Below are 14593 nucleotides of genomic sequence, written 5' to 3' on the forward strand. Positions count from 1 at the left end.
TTATTTTATTTTATTTTTTTTAAAAATTTTTTATTTGTTTTTTATCTAAAAATATTTAATTGTTTATAATATGTTTATACTTAATTGTTTATGTTAATATATTTATATTTAATTGCTTAATTGTCATATTTTTATATGCACTGCTGACATATCATGTAATGTTAAAACCCTAAGTGTGGGAGTTAACTTTGAGATCAATAGGGGAGTATGAATCGCCTACGAGTCTCATTGATAACTCCACTCGGAGTGGGTTGAGTATTCGGAAATGTCCAAAACGAGGCTTGACTTTGTTGAGGGCAGGACTGGATATTTGGCTGATCTCTCCGGGAACCTACCCCAAATTTTCGAACCTCATGGATAAAATGAGTTGTTCTAAAATCCGAAGAGACAAAAAGTCTCAGAGGCTACGAACGACCCCATGAGACCTTCTAGAACCCCCTATAAAAAGGTTGGCTCCCAAGAGCCGCTACGTCGAACCTATGAACTTATGTGATTATGTGCTATATGTATATATATGTGTTGATCATTTTTTTTATTATTATTTCGTTTTCCATTCATCATACATCAGGGGCATTCTTGCATCATATTTTATTCAAAAAAAAAGAAAGAAAAAGGATATCATACATATCATGCATGGCATACACATCATTTTCATGACATTAAGAGAAGATTCCTCTTCTATCTCGAGAACAAGGGACCATTGGGAAGGATAACCTAACATCCCGACCATATTATCCAACAAGATTTCAGCAGAAGAGATCAATGGATCAGCAAAAGCAACAGGGTGGCCAACGCACCTGGAGGTCCAATCCAAAACGATCATTCACTCCGTTGTACATGCCATTATCTCAAGCTTTGCAACGTCTGCTCAGCCAAAACTTGGTAAATCTGCTGCCTCCATACTCAGCTTCGGCTAACCCCGCTCCCGGGTACAAGCTTCATGCTAGGTGCGCTTATCATTCAGACAGTCCTGGTCATGATACAGAGGATTGTGGGCCGTTGAAACACAAGATACAAGATTTGATTGAAGAAGGGCTCATTGAGTTCGAAGATCCTAGCAAGTCTAAAGCCATAAGTGGCTAGAAGGAGGATTTCTCAGATCACTAGTTTTGTTTTCATTCGCAATTTCTTTCCGTTTGTTTAAACATTAGTCTTATGACATATGCTATGTACTTTACAACAATCATTAATGCATTGCTTACGTTTGTCTTGATTCATTCCTAGTGTTCTCACTATATTCAAAACTGTGTTTTTACTTGGTTTTCTCCTTTGTGATATTCAACTCTCGTTAAAAGTCGTACACCTTAGAGGGAGAATGACGAAAACGATACCATAATTTCATACACTACGCTTTCGAACAGACCGTGTTGACGATGTACAGGCATTGTTTCAATTCCTAAATAACGGAGATATAAGGATGTTAATCCCTCGTCAACCCCTTTGAGCCTAAAAGGAGTAGGAGTTTTCCTTCATATAAAATAAAACCCTTAATATATAACCTGGGGTAGGGTAGCTGCTCAGTTAACTTAATTATTCCAAACTGTTCCTTTGAACATAACCACCGATGGTTCTCCGTCATGATTAAGCCTGGTAGTCAATATCTGCAAAGAAAAAAGAGAAAGCAATGCAAAAGCCTGCTGAGTCAAAACCTATTAAGGAGACTTAGGCAACATTGGGGAATCCCGCTGACTGCAGTTTTAAAACAGTTCAGGCAAAAGTTAGGGATAACAAAGTCGAAAAAGGTCACTATATACCTCGACAAAAATATTACAAGAAAAATGACTGCCTTTGCAAATAAATCTTTGGTTTTTGAACCATCATGAATATCAGTATTCCCAAATTCTTTTGGAGACTAAACGCATAGTCAACTGAGCATAGGACTGGAGAACATCACGAAGATGGGGATGGGTACAAATAAACTTTGAGCCTCTATCTTTTGTTTCTTTAAACCGTGAACCAGGCCACGTTACAACCCTTAAAAGTCCTAACTGAAGCATGGTTAGTTCGAAAGCATACTGTTACCAAAGGTATCCCGACTCCTTAAGGTCTACTATAACTTTTGAGTTGATATCACTTTCTTACAAAAAAAAAACTTCGTTTTATTCAAAAAAATGTTTTTAAACTTTCAAGACAAACATATGCATTCGCATCTTATGAATTTCATTACAAAGTACACTTGTCTATATAGATTTAAATGTTAACATCAGGGAGAAGTTGCATGGAGCATGGCTAATGACTAAAAATCCTACCGACAGATGAAATAGCTTCAAAAAAGAAGCTTATCAAAAGAAGAAACATCTCTTACACATGACTGAGATAGCTGGGGTGCACACGGGGCATAACCCGTCATTATCCCATTTATATGGGGCAATCTAATCGAGACCCATGGAGTCTCTCAAGGACGCTGAATAGCCCATGGGGCAAGTCCATCACCTGGGGGCATGTTGCAAAGGTCACTCAGTATCAGATGGGGTCAATACCACTCTCACATCCTTTCCAGGAACCTGTATAGGATACTTCTCAATCTGTCCATATAGTCTTCTTTAAGACATGTTCAAATACTTCTCACCCTTTTTAGGAGCCTTTTTCAGACAGTCTTTTAAAGACCCACCTTCTTATCCTTTCTATTTTTAAACCCTTTCAAACAATCTTCTCTAAGACATATTCCTTTCCAAGAACCTTTTCTAGGTAGTCTTCTGTAAGACATCTCTTAATTTCTTTTAGTTAGTCTTTTAAGACATATTCAAACTTCTCTTATGCTTTCAAGAACCTTGTCAAACTTTGTTTAAAGTACAGAGTCTTCTCTAAGACAGTTCACCATCCTTTCTAGGGTAATCTTCTTCAAGATGTTTTTCCTAAAGTTTTGTTTAAAACCCCACATTCCTTAAAACAGTTTCTCCCTCTATAGGAATATTTTTGACCCTCTGCACAAACATACCCCTTTGAGCTTTGTTTAAAGCGCAGTCTTGTTTAAGACAATTTCCTATTTTTTTCAAGGACCTCTTCAGGTAATCTTAAAGCAGACATCATCTCATTCTTGAGCACCCAGCAAATCACTGACCGTCAGGCGTGACCGAAGCGCATGACTCACTCTGAAAAGCATCTGCTTCACATTCAAATCAATACTTACATTCAAGGATCCTATTGACTAGGGGCATTCTTTTTCAAGAATTCAAACACTGGGGCAATGCACATCAGGTTCATGGTGTGACTTGGTAAAATTCAAGTTTTCTCTAAGGATACTTCCTTCAGGTTAAGGGACACGTCTCTCAAGACTTCCGATTTTGGAGAGATCACTCTAGTATCATACAAGGAGCATGGTTGTGTAATTGGCCTTCTTACGCCTGTATTACTTACAACCTACAACATGGAATCTCCATACATGCATAATTCTCATTTATTTTGAGAATCTCATTACATGACACATGCATCATGACATTGCATAAAACTAACGCTGCCTTTTCAGGTCATTCCATAGTTCAAAAGGATGTTATCATCCAAATTACAGCACAAATGCGATCGTATCCACGATTCAATCTTAACGCGCACAGATACAATTCCAAATACCTCGTTCCAAGTCTTTCTTCAAAGACAATCCAGAAGCAATCAAAGAATTTCTTACCTCTCCAGGTAGTCTTGTCCAAGACAATCACCCTAATCTTTCCAAGCAGTCTTGTGTAAGACGTATCCTGACCTTTTATAGGTAGTTTTGTTTAAAACGTCCCACGACCTTTATAGGAACCTTTCTAGGTAGTTTTATTTAAAACGTTTCATGTCCTTTATAGGAACCTTTCTAGGTAGTTTTGTTTAAAATGTCTTATGTCCTTTATAGGAACCTTTCTTGGTAGTTTTATTTAAAACGTCTTATGTCCTTTATAGGAACCTTTCTAGGTAGTTTTATTTAAAACGTCTTATGTCCTCTATAGGAACCTTTCTAGGTAGTTTTATTTAAAACGTCTTATGTCCTTTATAGGAACCTTTGTAGGTAGTTTTGTTTAAAACACATCGTGTCCTTTATAGGAATCTTTCTAGATAGTTTTGTTTAAAACATATCGTTCCCTTTATAGGAATCTTTCTAGAGAGTTTTGTTTAAAACATATCGCTCCTTTTATAGGAATCTTTCTAGATAGTTTTGTTTAAAACGTATTGTTCCCTTTATAGGAATCTTTCTAATAGTTTTGTTTAAAACGTATTGTTCCCTTTATAGGAACCTCTCTAGGTAAGTCTTATTTGAGATATCCCGTATCCTATCTAAGAGCCTTTCCAGGTGAGTCCTGTTTAAGACGTACCATAACCTGTCTAGATAGTCCTGTTTAGGACATTCCATATCCTTTCAAAAAAAAAACCTCTCCAGGTTTCATATCTTTTTAAAGAGCCTTTCTAGGTAAGTCTTATTTAAGACGTATCATGCCTTTCTAGGTAGCCTTCTTAAAATGTTTATCCATTCTTTTCTAAGACACGCTTAGTTCTTTTAAAGAACTCCTCAGTTAGTCTTCTCCAAGACATTATTCCTAAGCATTGTTCAAAGCCTAAGCTTCTTCGCATCAACCTTCGATACACCCTATTCAGGAACCTCTTCAGGTGGTCTTATGTAAGACATTACTCCCTCCCTCCTCAGATACAATCAAATGATCCAGGTCTGAAAAGCATACGCTTTAGACAAGTACCCTGCCAGGCAAATAGGTGGCATCCATAAGCCCATCTCCCACAGAACTCCTTCCCTACACAAGCAAATTTCAGGGCATTTCAGTGTCCAATCATCTTCTACCTCTTCAGGTTCAAGAAGATTGAACAGGGGCAGCTGTCATACCCCAAAATTTGCCCACCCTTCATATATAATAAAACTATTTCTATTTTGAATGATATCAATGGTCTAAATGGTTTGAGAGGAGAGGTAAGAAATCACTAGTGCATAAGATCCTGAGTTCAAATCTTACCATATCCTTATTTTATTTCTAAATCACTCTTTTTTTATTTATTTAAACATTAAATTACTTTTTATTCTAAATCACTCTTTTCTTGTTCATTTAAAATTAATCAATTTTTTTTATTTATTTTCGTTAGTTTCATGTTATTATTATTATTATTATTATTATTTTTAGGTATTATTAGCATCATTAATTATCATTTTAATCAATTTTTGTCATTTGCTAAATTTTCACTATTATGCGTATTGTATTAGTATTATTCATTATTTAACTCACTAAAGTGCAAATTATTCTTTAGTATTGTTAGTTTAGTACTATTATTATAATTTTTATCATATAGGTAACATATCATTATTTTCTATTAGCTATCCTCCATCATCACAATTCACACGTAGGAGCATCCAAATAAACATATTCAAGTTTTATAAAAGAAAGAATAGATCCTCACCAAGTCAACCCAAAAAAATAATAAAGGAAAAAATGATTGCTTTTATTTTGATTGATATCAAATTGATTCATACTTATGGAATCTTTACCGATTAGAACCATGGTATCAATGAAAATTAGAAAAAATCGGATTTGACCAATATTCAAAGTTGCACTCAAATCTTCAATCACAATCCCAAAACAACACAAAATCTCAATCATCTTTAATTCCTTTTAATCACACTTAAATTTCTGAAACCTAAAATTCTATTATAAAAAGGGCTGCAATTTCATGAAAGAAGAAAGAAAAAGGCAGAGGGGGGGTTTTGGAGAAAAAAATTCGGTAGCAAAGAATCCGAGAGAGGGAGGCTTCAAAAAATCGCACGGCCAAAGCAAGGTTGCAGAACAAGGTATAGTCCGATTCAAGCCGATTAAAGCGTTCCAATCAATTCTTCAAGGATTCCTGGACATACCCGAACAATCACCATCGATCTGGACACACACGAGAGGTCCTGACGTTCACGTTTTTTGGCCTCAAGAACTTTGATTCGAGTTCAAGCCTACACCCATCGTAAATCGAATTTGGATACATGTTTATGTCTATAATCCTGTTTAGAATCTCCCTGTACCGTTTAATTTGAGTTTTAGTGCAGGTTTCAAGAACCACCATTGCTAGGTTATCCAAGCTCTAAATTGGGGTTCTTCAAAATAAGGAAAATTGAGCCAAACATTATCGTGTTCACAACACAATTTGCAATCGAACCATGTAATTTGTTTTCATTTATTTGCCGTGGTGTATGAGTTGCAGAATTTGAAGAAGAAGCCCAGCGAAGACGAAGAAGAACTGTGCTACGCGCTTTTCAATTTCTAAATTTTGTTTCAGTCATTTCTTTTACATATATTATAGTTTGAAATTATAATTTTAACATCAATTCAACGCAGCACCAATGGCAAGGAAATTCTCTAGCAAGCAGAGTGGCATAGGTTCGATTCTTCCTGGCCACGTTATTTTTACCAATTTGTCTTCCTGTGTATCCAGTGTGGCCATCACATGCGCAACTACGATACATCCTCGTATAACAGCCATCAGATTATCACCACCACAAGATCCAACGCCCATGAGGTTGGGGGCGTATCATAGACACTCCAGGGCTGCCACACGCAATAGAAGCCAGGTTTCTATATATTCTCTAATGTTTATTTAATTTATTATTAAGATATTTAGATTAAAAATTAGTTAATTAGTTATATTTAATTTAATTAATTTATTCAATTAGATAGTATGATTAGGATTAAGATTATAATTATTTAGGATTTTCTGATTCCCCCGATTATTCGACTTAATTATTTAATTAATTTTAATTCTTAATTATAAATCATAAAAACCCTAGAAAAGTCTATTAAGAAATTAGGGTTAGCTCAATCCCATTGGCCAGTGGCCAGGGTATTAGGATTAGGGTTCGATTATGAGGGATAACGATAAAATCAATAATTAATTATTAAAACACATCAATTTGCTAACGGTGATAATCGAACCAATCGATTAGAATAATTAGCGATGTTTTTATTAATCTGTTAATTATGGTGATCAAACCTATTGATCATCGCGATTAATAGTACAAATTAAATCAGGGTTGTACGCCCAAAACTTTCAAAACACTTCAAATCAGACTACGGATTTTCATCCTTATTCAAAACTACGATAGGCCACTCAAAAAGCCTTTAAACAACTTCAAACCACAAAATTCGAATTCTAAGGCGTACAATCCTGTCCCCGAACTACGTTGACTCTGATTCTCCATAAGGAGATACGTAGGCACTTGGTAACAAGGCGAGTCCCCCTCTTCCAAACTCTAATCATGTTCAAATAATTAGCTTTTCACTCTATTAACTGTCTGTCATCTTTCTTTATTTTTTAGCCATAAACCTTTATCTTTATAATGCAAACCTTAGGAAAGGGTTGAGGGTGCCTAACACCTTCCCTCGACCTGAATATAGTATCTTACCCTAAATCTCTTAATTGTTAAAGGTTTCCTATTCACCTTGGTAGAATAGGTGGCGACTCTCTAAGTTAATTTTTAGGCAGGTTGCTACACCTTGAATGCCTTCAAATCTTTTAAAGCTGCCATTGAATTAAAAACAGAAAAAAGGTTAAATGTGTGAGATATGATAGAGGAGGAGAATATTATGGTAGATATGACGAGGTTGGAAGAAACCCAGAACCGGTTGCCAAATTCTTAGATGAATGTGAGATTGGGGCTCAATACACTTTGCCAAGCACTCTTTAGCAAAACGGAGTTGCAGAGAGACGTAACCGCCCACTTATAGATATGGTGAGGTGCATGATGAGTCATTCATCATTGCCTTATTTTCTTTGGGTGCGATGCTTTAAAGACTGCTAACATTATTAATCAAATGCTTAGTAAATCAGTGTTGAAGAATCCTTATGAACATGTAACAGGTAGGAAGCCAAGTTTGAGACATTTTCATGTTTGGGGTTGTAAGGCGGAAGTCAAACATGATAACCCTCAACTGAAGAAACTTGATTTACCGACTGTTAATAGCTTCTTCGTTGGATATAATATTGGGTCTAGAGGTTGTAGATTTTATTGTCCTTCTCATTCTACATGAGTTATTGAATCTGATCGAGCAATTTTCTTTGAGGATGATTGAGATAGTGGCGTCTCTACGCCACGACTAGTTACTCCCAAAGAAGATCGTACTTTTCTTCCTATACCAATTGTTCCTTTCCTTAACGAGGTTGTGATTCTAGTTATTCAAAATAATGATCAAGTTATGACACCAGAGACAGGTGAACATGAACAAGTTGATGCTATAAAGCCTATTGGTGTTACTGAATCAAATAACATCGTTGAAGTGGTTCAACTGAGATGATCTCAGAGAGCCTGCAAGCCTTCAATATCAAATTATTTTGTTGTGTATCGACAAGAGCATGAATTCGATATTCATGGTGAGGCTGATCCTACCACCTTTAATGAAGCAATTTCTTATTCTCTTGCTTCAGGTTGGCTTAATGCTTTGCATGATGAATTAAATTCTATGTCTAATAATGGTGTTTGGGATCTCATGGAGTTACCAATTGGTTGCAAGGCTATTGGATGCAAATGAGTTTTCAAAATTAAATATAATCCAAATGATAATATTGATAGATACAAATCCACACTAATGGCAAATGGCTATAGTCAAAGAGAAGGGATCGATTAGAAAGAGACTTTCTCACCCGTCTCTACCAAAGATGCTTCTTGATTTGTTATGGCTTTGGTTGCACACTTCAATTTGCAACTTCACTAGATGGATGTGAAGACATCTTTTCTGAATGGAGAACTTGTTGAAGATGTTTACAGATTCAACCAGAAGATTTTGTTGAAGTACGAAAAGAGCAGTTAGTATGCAAACTAAAAAAAATCCATCTATGGATTAAAACAAGCATCTAGACAATGGTATTTAAAGTTTGACCAAGTTGTCACTTCTTTTGGATTCAATGTGAATGCTTCAAATCAGTGATATCCTTCTTGCTAGCAACGATGTTAATCTTTTGAAAAAGACAAGATTGATGTTAAGTAACCCCTTTGATATGAAGGACCTAGGTGACGCTTTTGTTGTTTTAGGCATCCAAATTCTTCGTGATAGGTCACGTGGTGTTCTTGGTTTATCTCAAAAAATATATATTGAAAGGATCCTCAAGCGATTTAATATGTAGTATTGCTTCTCGTGCACTGTGCCTATCCAAAAGGGTGATAAGCTCTCTAAATCTGAATGTCCTAAAAAATGACAAAGAAACTGCTGAAATGGAAACAATCTCATATGCTCCCGCTGTTGGTAGTTTGATGTATGCTCGTACTCGTCCTGATATTGCATATGCAATTAATGTTTTAGGGATATACTCGAGTAACCCACGTTTGGGTCATTGGAAAGCCGTTAAAAAGGTCATGTGATCTTTGTAGGGAACCAATGATTACATGTTGACCTATAAAAAGTTTGATCAACTTTAGGTTATTGGTTATTTTGATTCTGGTTTTGTAGGTAAGCAAACTCTTACAACTACCTCAACCATGAAGGAAGAATATGTAGCTTGCTATGAATCTACTTGTCAAGCTATGTGGCTAAAGAACCTAATCTCTTGCTTCAAAGTTGTTGAAAGAATATCTAGGCCACTTGTGATATATTGCGATAATTTTGCAATAGTGCATTTCTCTCAACATACTAAGAGCTCTTATCGCTCAAAGCATTTTGATATTAAATACTCTCTCCATTCCTATTTAAAAGCAAATTTTGACTTTTTTAGTTCATTGAATAAATGATGTATTTAGACTTTTATAAGTTAGATACATCAATTATTCAATGAATCTAGAAAGTTAAAATTTGTTTATAAATAGGAATGGAGGGAGTATCTATTTGTTAGAGAGAAGTTTCTTGAGTTTCAGACTCGAATTGAACATCTTGCTACAGAGAACATGTTGGCAGATCCACCAACCAATGACTTATTGAAGTTTTTCAAAGGCATGCAACCAACATGGGTGTAGTTAAGTCATTTGAAATTCTAGATTAGTGAGAGTATATTGTTGCATTTAGTTATTATAATGAGATATGTATAAGATGACGTCAATTTAATAATCATATCCCTTATAATATTTCAGATGTTTAGACCATTATTGAATTATAAACTTAATTATATTATGTTAATCCATATTCATTATCGTTATATTAAATTTGAGTATTTGACATGTATGATTTGTTTCCTTATCAAATATAGTTTCTGCATGGTTAAATATTTGTTTTGTCACACTGTTTTGATGATAAATAATTGACATGTTTGTTTATTATAATTGTGATATTTTAATGATTAATTAAAAGCATCCAAGTGGAAGAATGTTAAATTTTATGAATTTATTTTATTTAATAATGTAAATAAGATATAATTATTATAACAATTATTAACTTGATTGAATATAAATGAATATTGTATTGGACTTAATTCTTGAATGATGAGTTTTTTTTGTATGGTTATATATTCTGACTATCCCATTTGGTCAGAAAATAACATTATGATCGTTCCACCAGAAAGAGGTCAATATCATTCTCAGTTTATTATGTCTATTTTTAAAGAAATCAATTTAATCATAACAGATATATGTTTACTATATTATTTATATTATGATATGTTTAATCATAACAAATATATGTTTACTATATTATTTATATTACGATATGTCGTACAATTATATATTTTGATTTTACCGTAAATATTCCAAAAGAAGATCCATGTCAGGTGTTTCTTAGTGACTAAGCAAAATTCTTAATATCCAAGTAATAGTCTTCTTGTCCAATTTTGCAATTAAACTCTAAAAATTTTATCTCTTTAGAAATTGTATTTTCTTTGCTAGCTTAATTTAAGTCATACATCAGCTAAAAACGAACAAGTCTCCTACTCACTCATCTTCCAATTGAATTCAAAATTCCTGCATCTCCCTTGGCTGCATACCAGACTCCTTTTTTTTTTGGCTCTACCTGCTTTTTTTTTTCCTTATATTGCAATGTTTTCAAATTAGGGGTTTATGGAATCCCTTTTTGAGGCAGATTGATCAATCATAAAAGAGGAGTGGGCCAAAAAGTAAAAGCCCGAATTATAACAAATTGCTACTCATTACCATTTCAAGCCTGGTAGGGCCTCTTTCTTTTCTTTTGAGCAAAGGATGGAATTTTGATTTTGACTGAAAATTATAACTTGGATATACTCTTTTAAAGCAAAGCTTTTTCAGGTAGTGTTTCAAGTTCATGCATTAGGAATTTAGGATACAAAAATTGAAACTTTGAGAGGATACATATAATGAATTTCCTTCAATGAAATGAGGAGACAACTTCACTGTTCCTATGAACTTTATGCCTTCCTAAATGATAAAAGCTGAAGTTTTGGACTTGGTATTTTGCACATATATATTCTTACTTGGTTTGGCAGTGAAATATAAGACCTCTACAAATGTTTAAAACTAGTTTAACCCAAGAACCAGCAAAGAATTTTGATCATGTTTCCACCAATTTTAATTATTTAAATCAGCAATCAGATCTTATCTGATTTAGTACACCTAAAAAGAAATGGATTGTTTGAAGTAACAAACATGAGACAGTGGAATCAGATCTTGTTGGCATTAATTGACTTATCACATACAACAATAGTTTAAAATTTACATACTATGTTCCCTGACCAATTAGAAAATGTGTCAATTGGGTCCAAAGCATAGGCATGAGAGCAATCAATAACATATATAAGCTTGAAAGCTCTTATTTCACTGACTAACTCAATTCCAGAAACCAATTTGCAAGGCCTAAATAACTTATTTAGTGAGGAGGTTTGACACTCGGATGCTACAGCACTTGTTTCTTCATTCAAGAAAAGGGTAGTCTGTATAACCGATAACTGGATCAGAAATGTAGAATGTCTCCCTGTTGTACTTGTTGAGAGGAGCATCAAGTGCAAACCTCTTTGGCAAATCTGGATTAGCTAAGAACCAACGACCATAAACAACAAGGTCTGCTCTGTTTTCAGCTATGGCCTTAATCCCATCAGGTCGAGTGTAACCTCCTGCAACCAAGAAAGTGCCATTGAAGGCCTTCCTCATTGGTCCAAGGGTGTTAGGGCATTCGGTTATTTCGTGAACAGTTTTCATTCTTGGTTCCACCACATGACAATATAGAATACCATATTTATTGAGGGCATTGGCCATATAAAGTCCTAATTCTTCGGGATTGGAGTCTCCACTTTCTGCATAATCTGCAAAAGGTGATAATCTTATTCCCACTCTTTCTGCTCCTATCTCATTTGCTACAGCTTCAACAACTTCCAAAGCAAATCGACAACGGTTCTCAAGGGATCCACCATATTCATCTGTTCTGTCATTCACTTTATCTTTCATGAATTGGTCAATTAGGTAGCCATGAGCACCATGGAGCTCAACCCCATCAAATCCTGCAATTTGCATCCCAATGGGCATGTTATATAATTGTAAAGTGTCTCAGTGCACTCTAAAGCAACAAACAGTTCAGTGTCTGAAAAAGATTGCATTATGATGCATTGAAGCATTTAAGCGTTCCGGAGAGATTTAAGAGATCAGTTAACTTACCAGCTTCAATAGCATTTCTTGCAGCAAGTCTGAAGTCATTGACAATGCCTGGAATTTCATCCGTCCTTAGCCGCCTTGGTGGTGTGAATTTAACTTCATCAATACCATTACTTCGGATTTGCGGTGTAAGTGGCTTGTCTGTAGAAGATATTGGTGCTTGCCCATTCGGCTGATAAACTGTTGAGAATAACAACGAAATGAGCATAAATTGAGTCTTTACATCACAAGCATGAGCATTTATGTATATAAACTAAAAATTCTAAATGTAGTTCCCCCTTAGTAATACTAAATTACAACAACCTCCCACTCCAATCATATCCATTTTACTGCAACCAATGGTAGGCTCATGTTTGATTGATGCAAAAGGCAACATGACACATTATTAACAAATTGTTTAGCTTGAGCTGCTCAATATTTACAAATTGATCAATAAAGTTTCTTCACTTAAGGTAATATGTGATACTCCTTAGTCCTTCCTACTGTGCAAGTATACATCATATCATTATTTATGTTACTAAAAACAGATAGCTACACGTCACTCAGAGCAATAGGATCAAATCAATATAATACCTCATTTATGTTTTATGTAAAAACTGTATTAAGCATGTATGCAAAGAAAATTGGATAACTGAATTGATAATTTGAGGAAATAGTTCATACCAGAATTAGAAACTCTTCCAACATGCCAAATTTGACAAAAGAAGGTAGCACCTTTATCATGAACAGCCTCCACAATAGGTTTCCAAGCCTCAACATGCTCTTTAGTCCATATACCCGGTGTGTCGGGATACCTTCACATAATTATATACATGAAAAAAGTAATTTAATCAACACAATTTATTTATCTATAAAAAAAAAACAAAATGAAACATAATTTTGAAGAATGATTGAATTAGCTATTATTTACCCTTGAGCAGTGTCAGAGACACCGGTAGCTTCAGTTATAAGAAGACCTCCATTAGAACCAATGGCTCTCTGAGAGTAATAAAGGATAGCATGAGGTTGAGGAACGTTCTTGTATGATCTCTGTCTTGTGAGTGGTGCCAAAACAACTCTGAAATCAATTGAGTAATTTACACAAACACATGGTGGGTGAGTATTTATTGAAGAACATTGAAATGAAAAACAAAAATTGAATGAAAAGATAAAGATAAAAGTACCTATGAGAGAGATTGAATTTGCCCATTTTGTATGGAGTAAGAAGAGGAATAGGATCAGATTCAACAACACCAGCCATTTGGTTTCACTTGGTTAACTTCAACAAAAAGGAAAGATAGAATTGAATATGAAAGTTGAAGATGGTATGCATTAGTTTTATAGTGAAACTAAAAGTGGCGGCTACTTTTTTCGTCAAACAAGTTGAGCTGCGTCAACGCCGTCGGTGTACATGATAGACTACTGACTACTGTATTTTGTCATGATTAAATTTTAATTAAATAAAATTTCATAAAATATTATTTATATTAAAATATGAATAAATAAAACCTCTATTTATTTTCTCATAATTAAATCAAAACTAATATACACAGGAGTTTCAAAAGCTAACCATTCAGATTGTAATTGTATAAGGATATCAAATATAATAGGGACGTATAAGACCATTTACAATGAGGGTGTTGAAAAAATTATTCAATAGTTGAATGTCTACAATGGTTTGTTGAATGAGGTGTTTAATGTGATGTGGATTAATTGGTGTTGAAAAGATTCAACATGTTGAATGAGAAAAAAGTGGGGCCACATGCAACACTTTACACAATTTTATTGGTTGTTGTGATTATTTAGATTTTATTTTCTTTTAATCATTTAAAATTAATTATTTCATAGTAAATAAATTTTTTATTTATTTTTATTTTTATCAAAATTCATTATTTTTTTTCCTCTATAAATAGAGACTTGGTTCATTTGATTTGGACTCATAAAAAAAAATTCACTTTTTTCTCTCAATTTTTTTTCTATTTAGCCTTAAAAAAATCATTGTTTAAAAAATAACTATTTTTACATCTCTTATTTATTACTTGCAAGAAAAAAAATTAAGAATAGAAAATTAGAAAAAATAAATAAATTATTAAATTTAAAAAAAAAGTTTAAATATTAATTATT

The 14593-nt window shown here is 34.2% G+C and overlaps 1 protein-coding gene across 2 annotated transcripts; it reads right to left on the minus strand.

Annotated features, from left to right (window-relative positions):
- Positions 1-11495: 11495 nt before the first annotated feature.
- Positions 11496-13810, minus strand: LOC131652583 (12-oxophytodienoate reductase 2-like). 2 transcript variants are annotated; one of them, XR_009298740.1, is made up of 6 exons: positions 13654-13810; positions 13401-13547; positions 13154-13284; positions 12494-12670; positions 11697-12339; positions 11496-11642 (listed from the first exon to the last, which is right to left on the minus strand). XR_009298740.1 is itself a non-coding variant. In XM_058922486.1 (5 exons), the coding sequence occupies exons 1-5, from the start codon at positions 13728-13730 to the stop codon at positions 11756-11758; spliced, it is 1116 nt and encodes a 371-aa protein (XP_058778469.1). In that variant the 5' UTR covers positions 13731-13810; the 3' UTR covers positions 11496-11755. The 2 variants fall into 2 exon arrangements, 1 of the variants encoding a protein (XP_058778469.1); XM_058922486.1 differs by having other exon boundaries at positions 11496-12339.
- Between the last annotated feature and the right edge of the window lie 783 nt (positions 13811-14593).

This window comes from Vicia villosa, linkage group LG2, assembly GCF_029867415.1.
Source record: "Vicia villosa cultivar HV-30 ecotype Madison, WI linkage group LG2, Vvil1.0, whole genome shotgun sequence".
Lineage (NCBI taxonomy): Eukaryota > Viridiplantae > Streptophyta > Magnoliopsida > Fabales > Fabaceae > Vicia > Vicia villosa.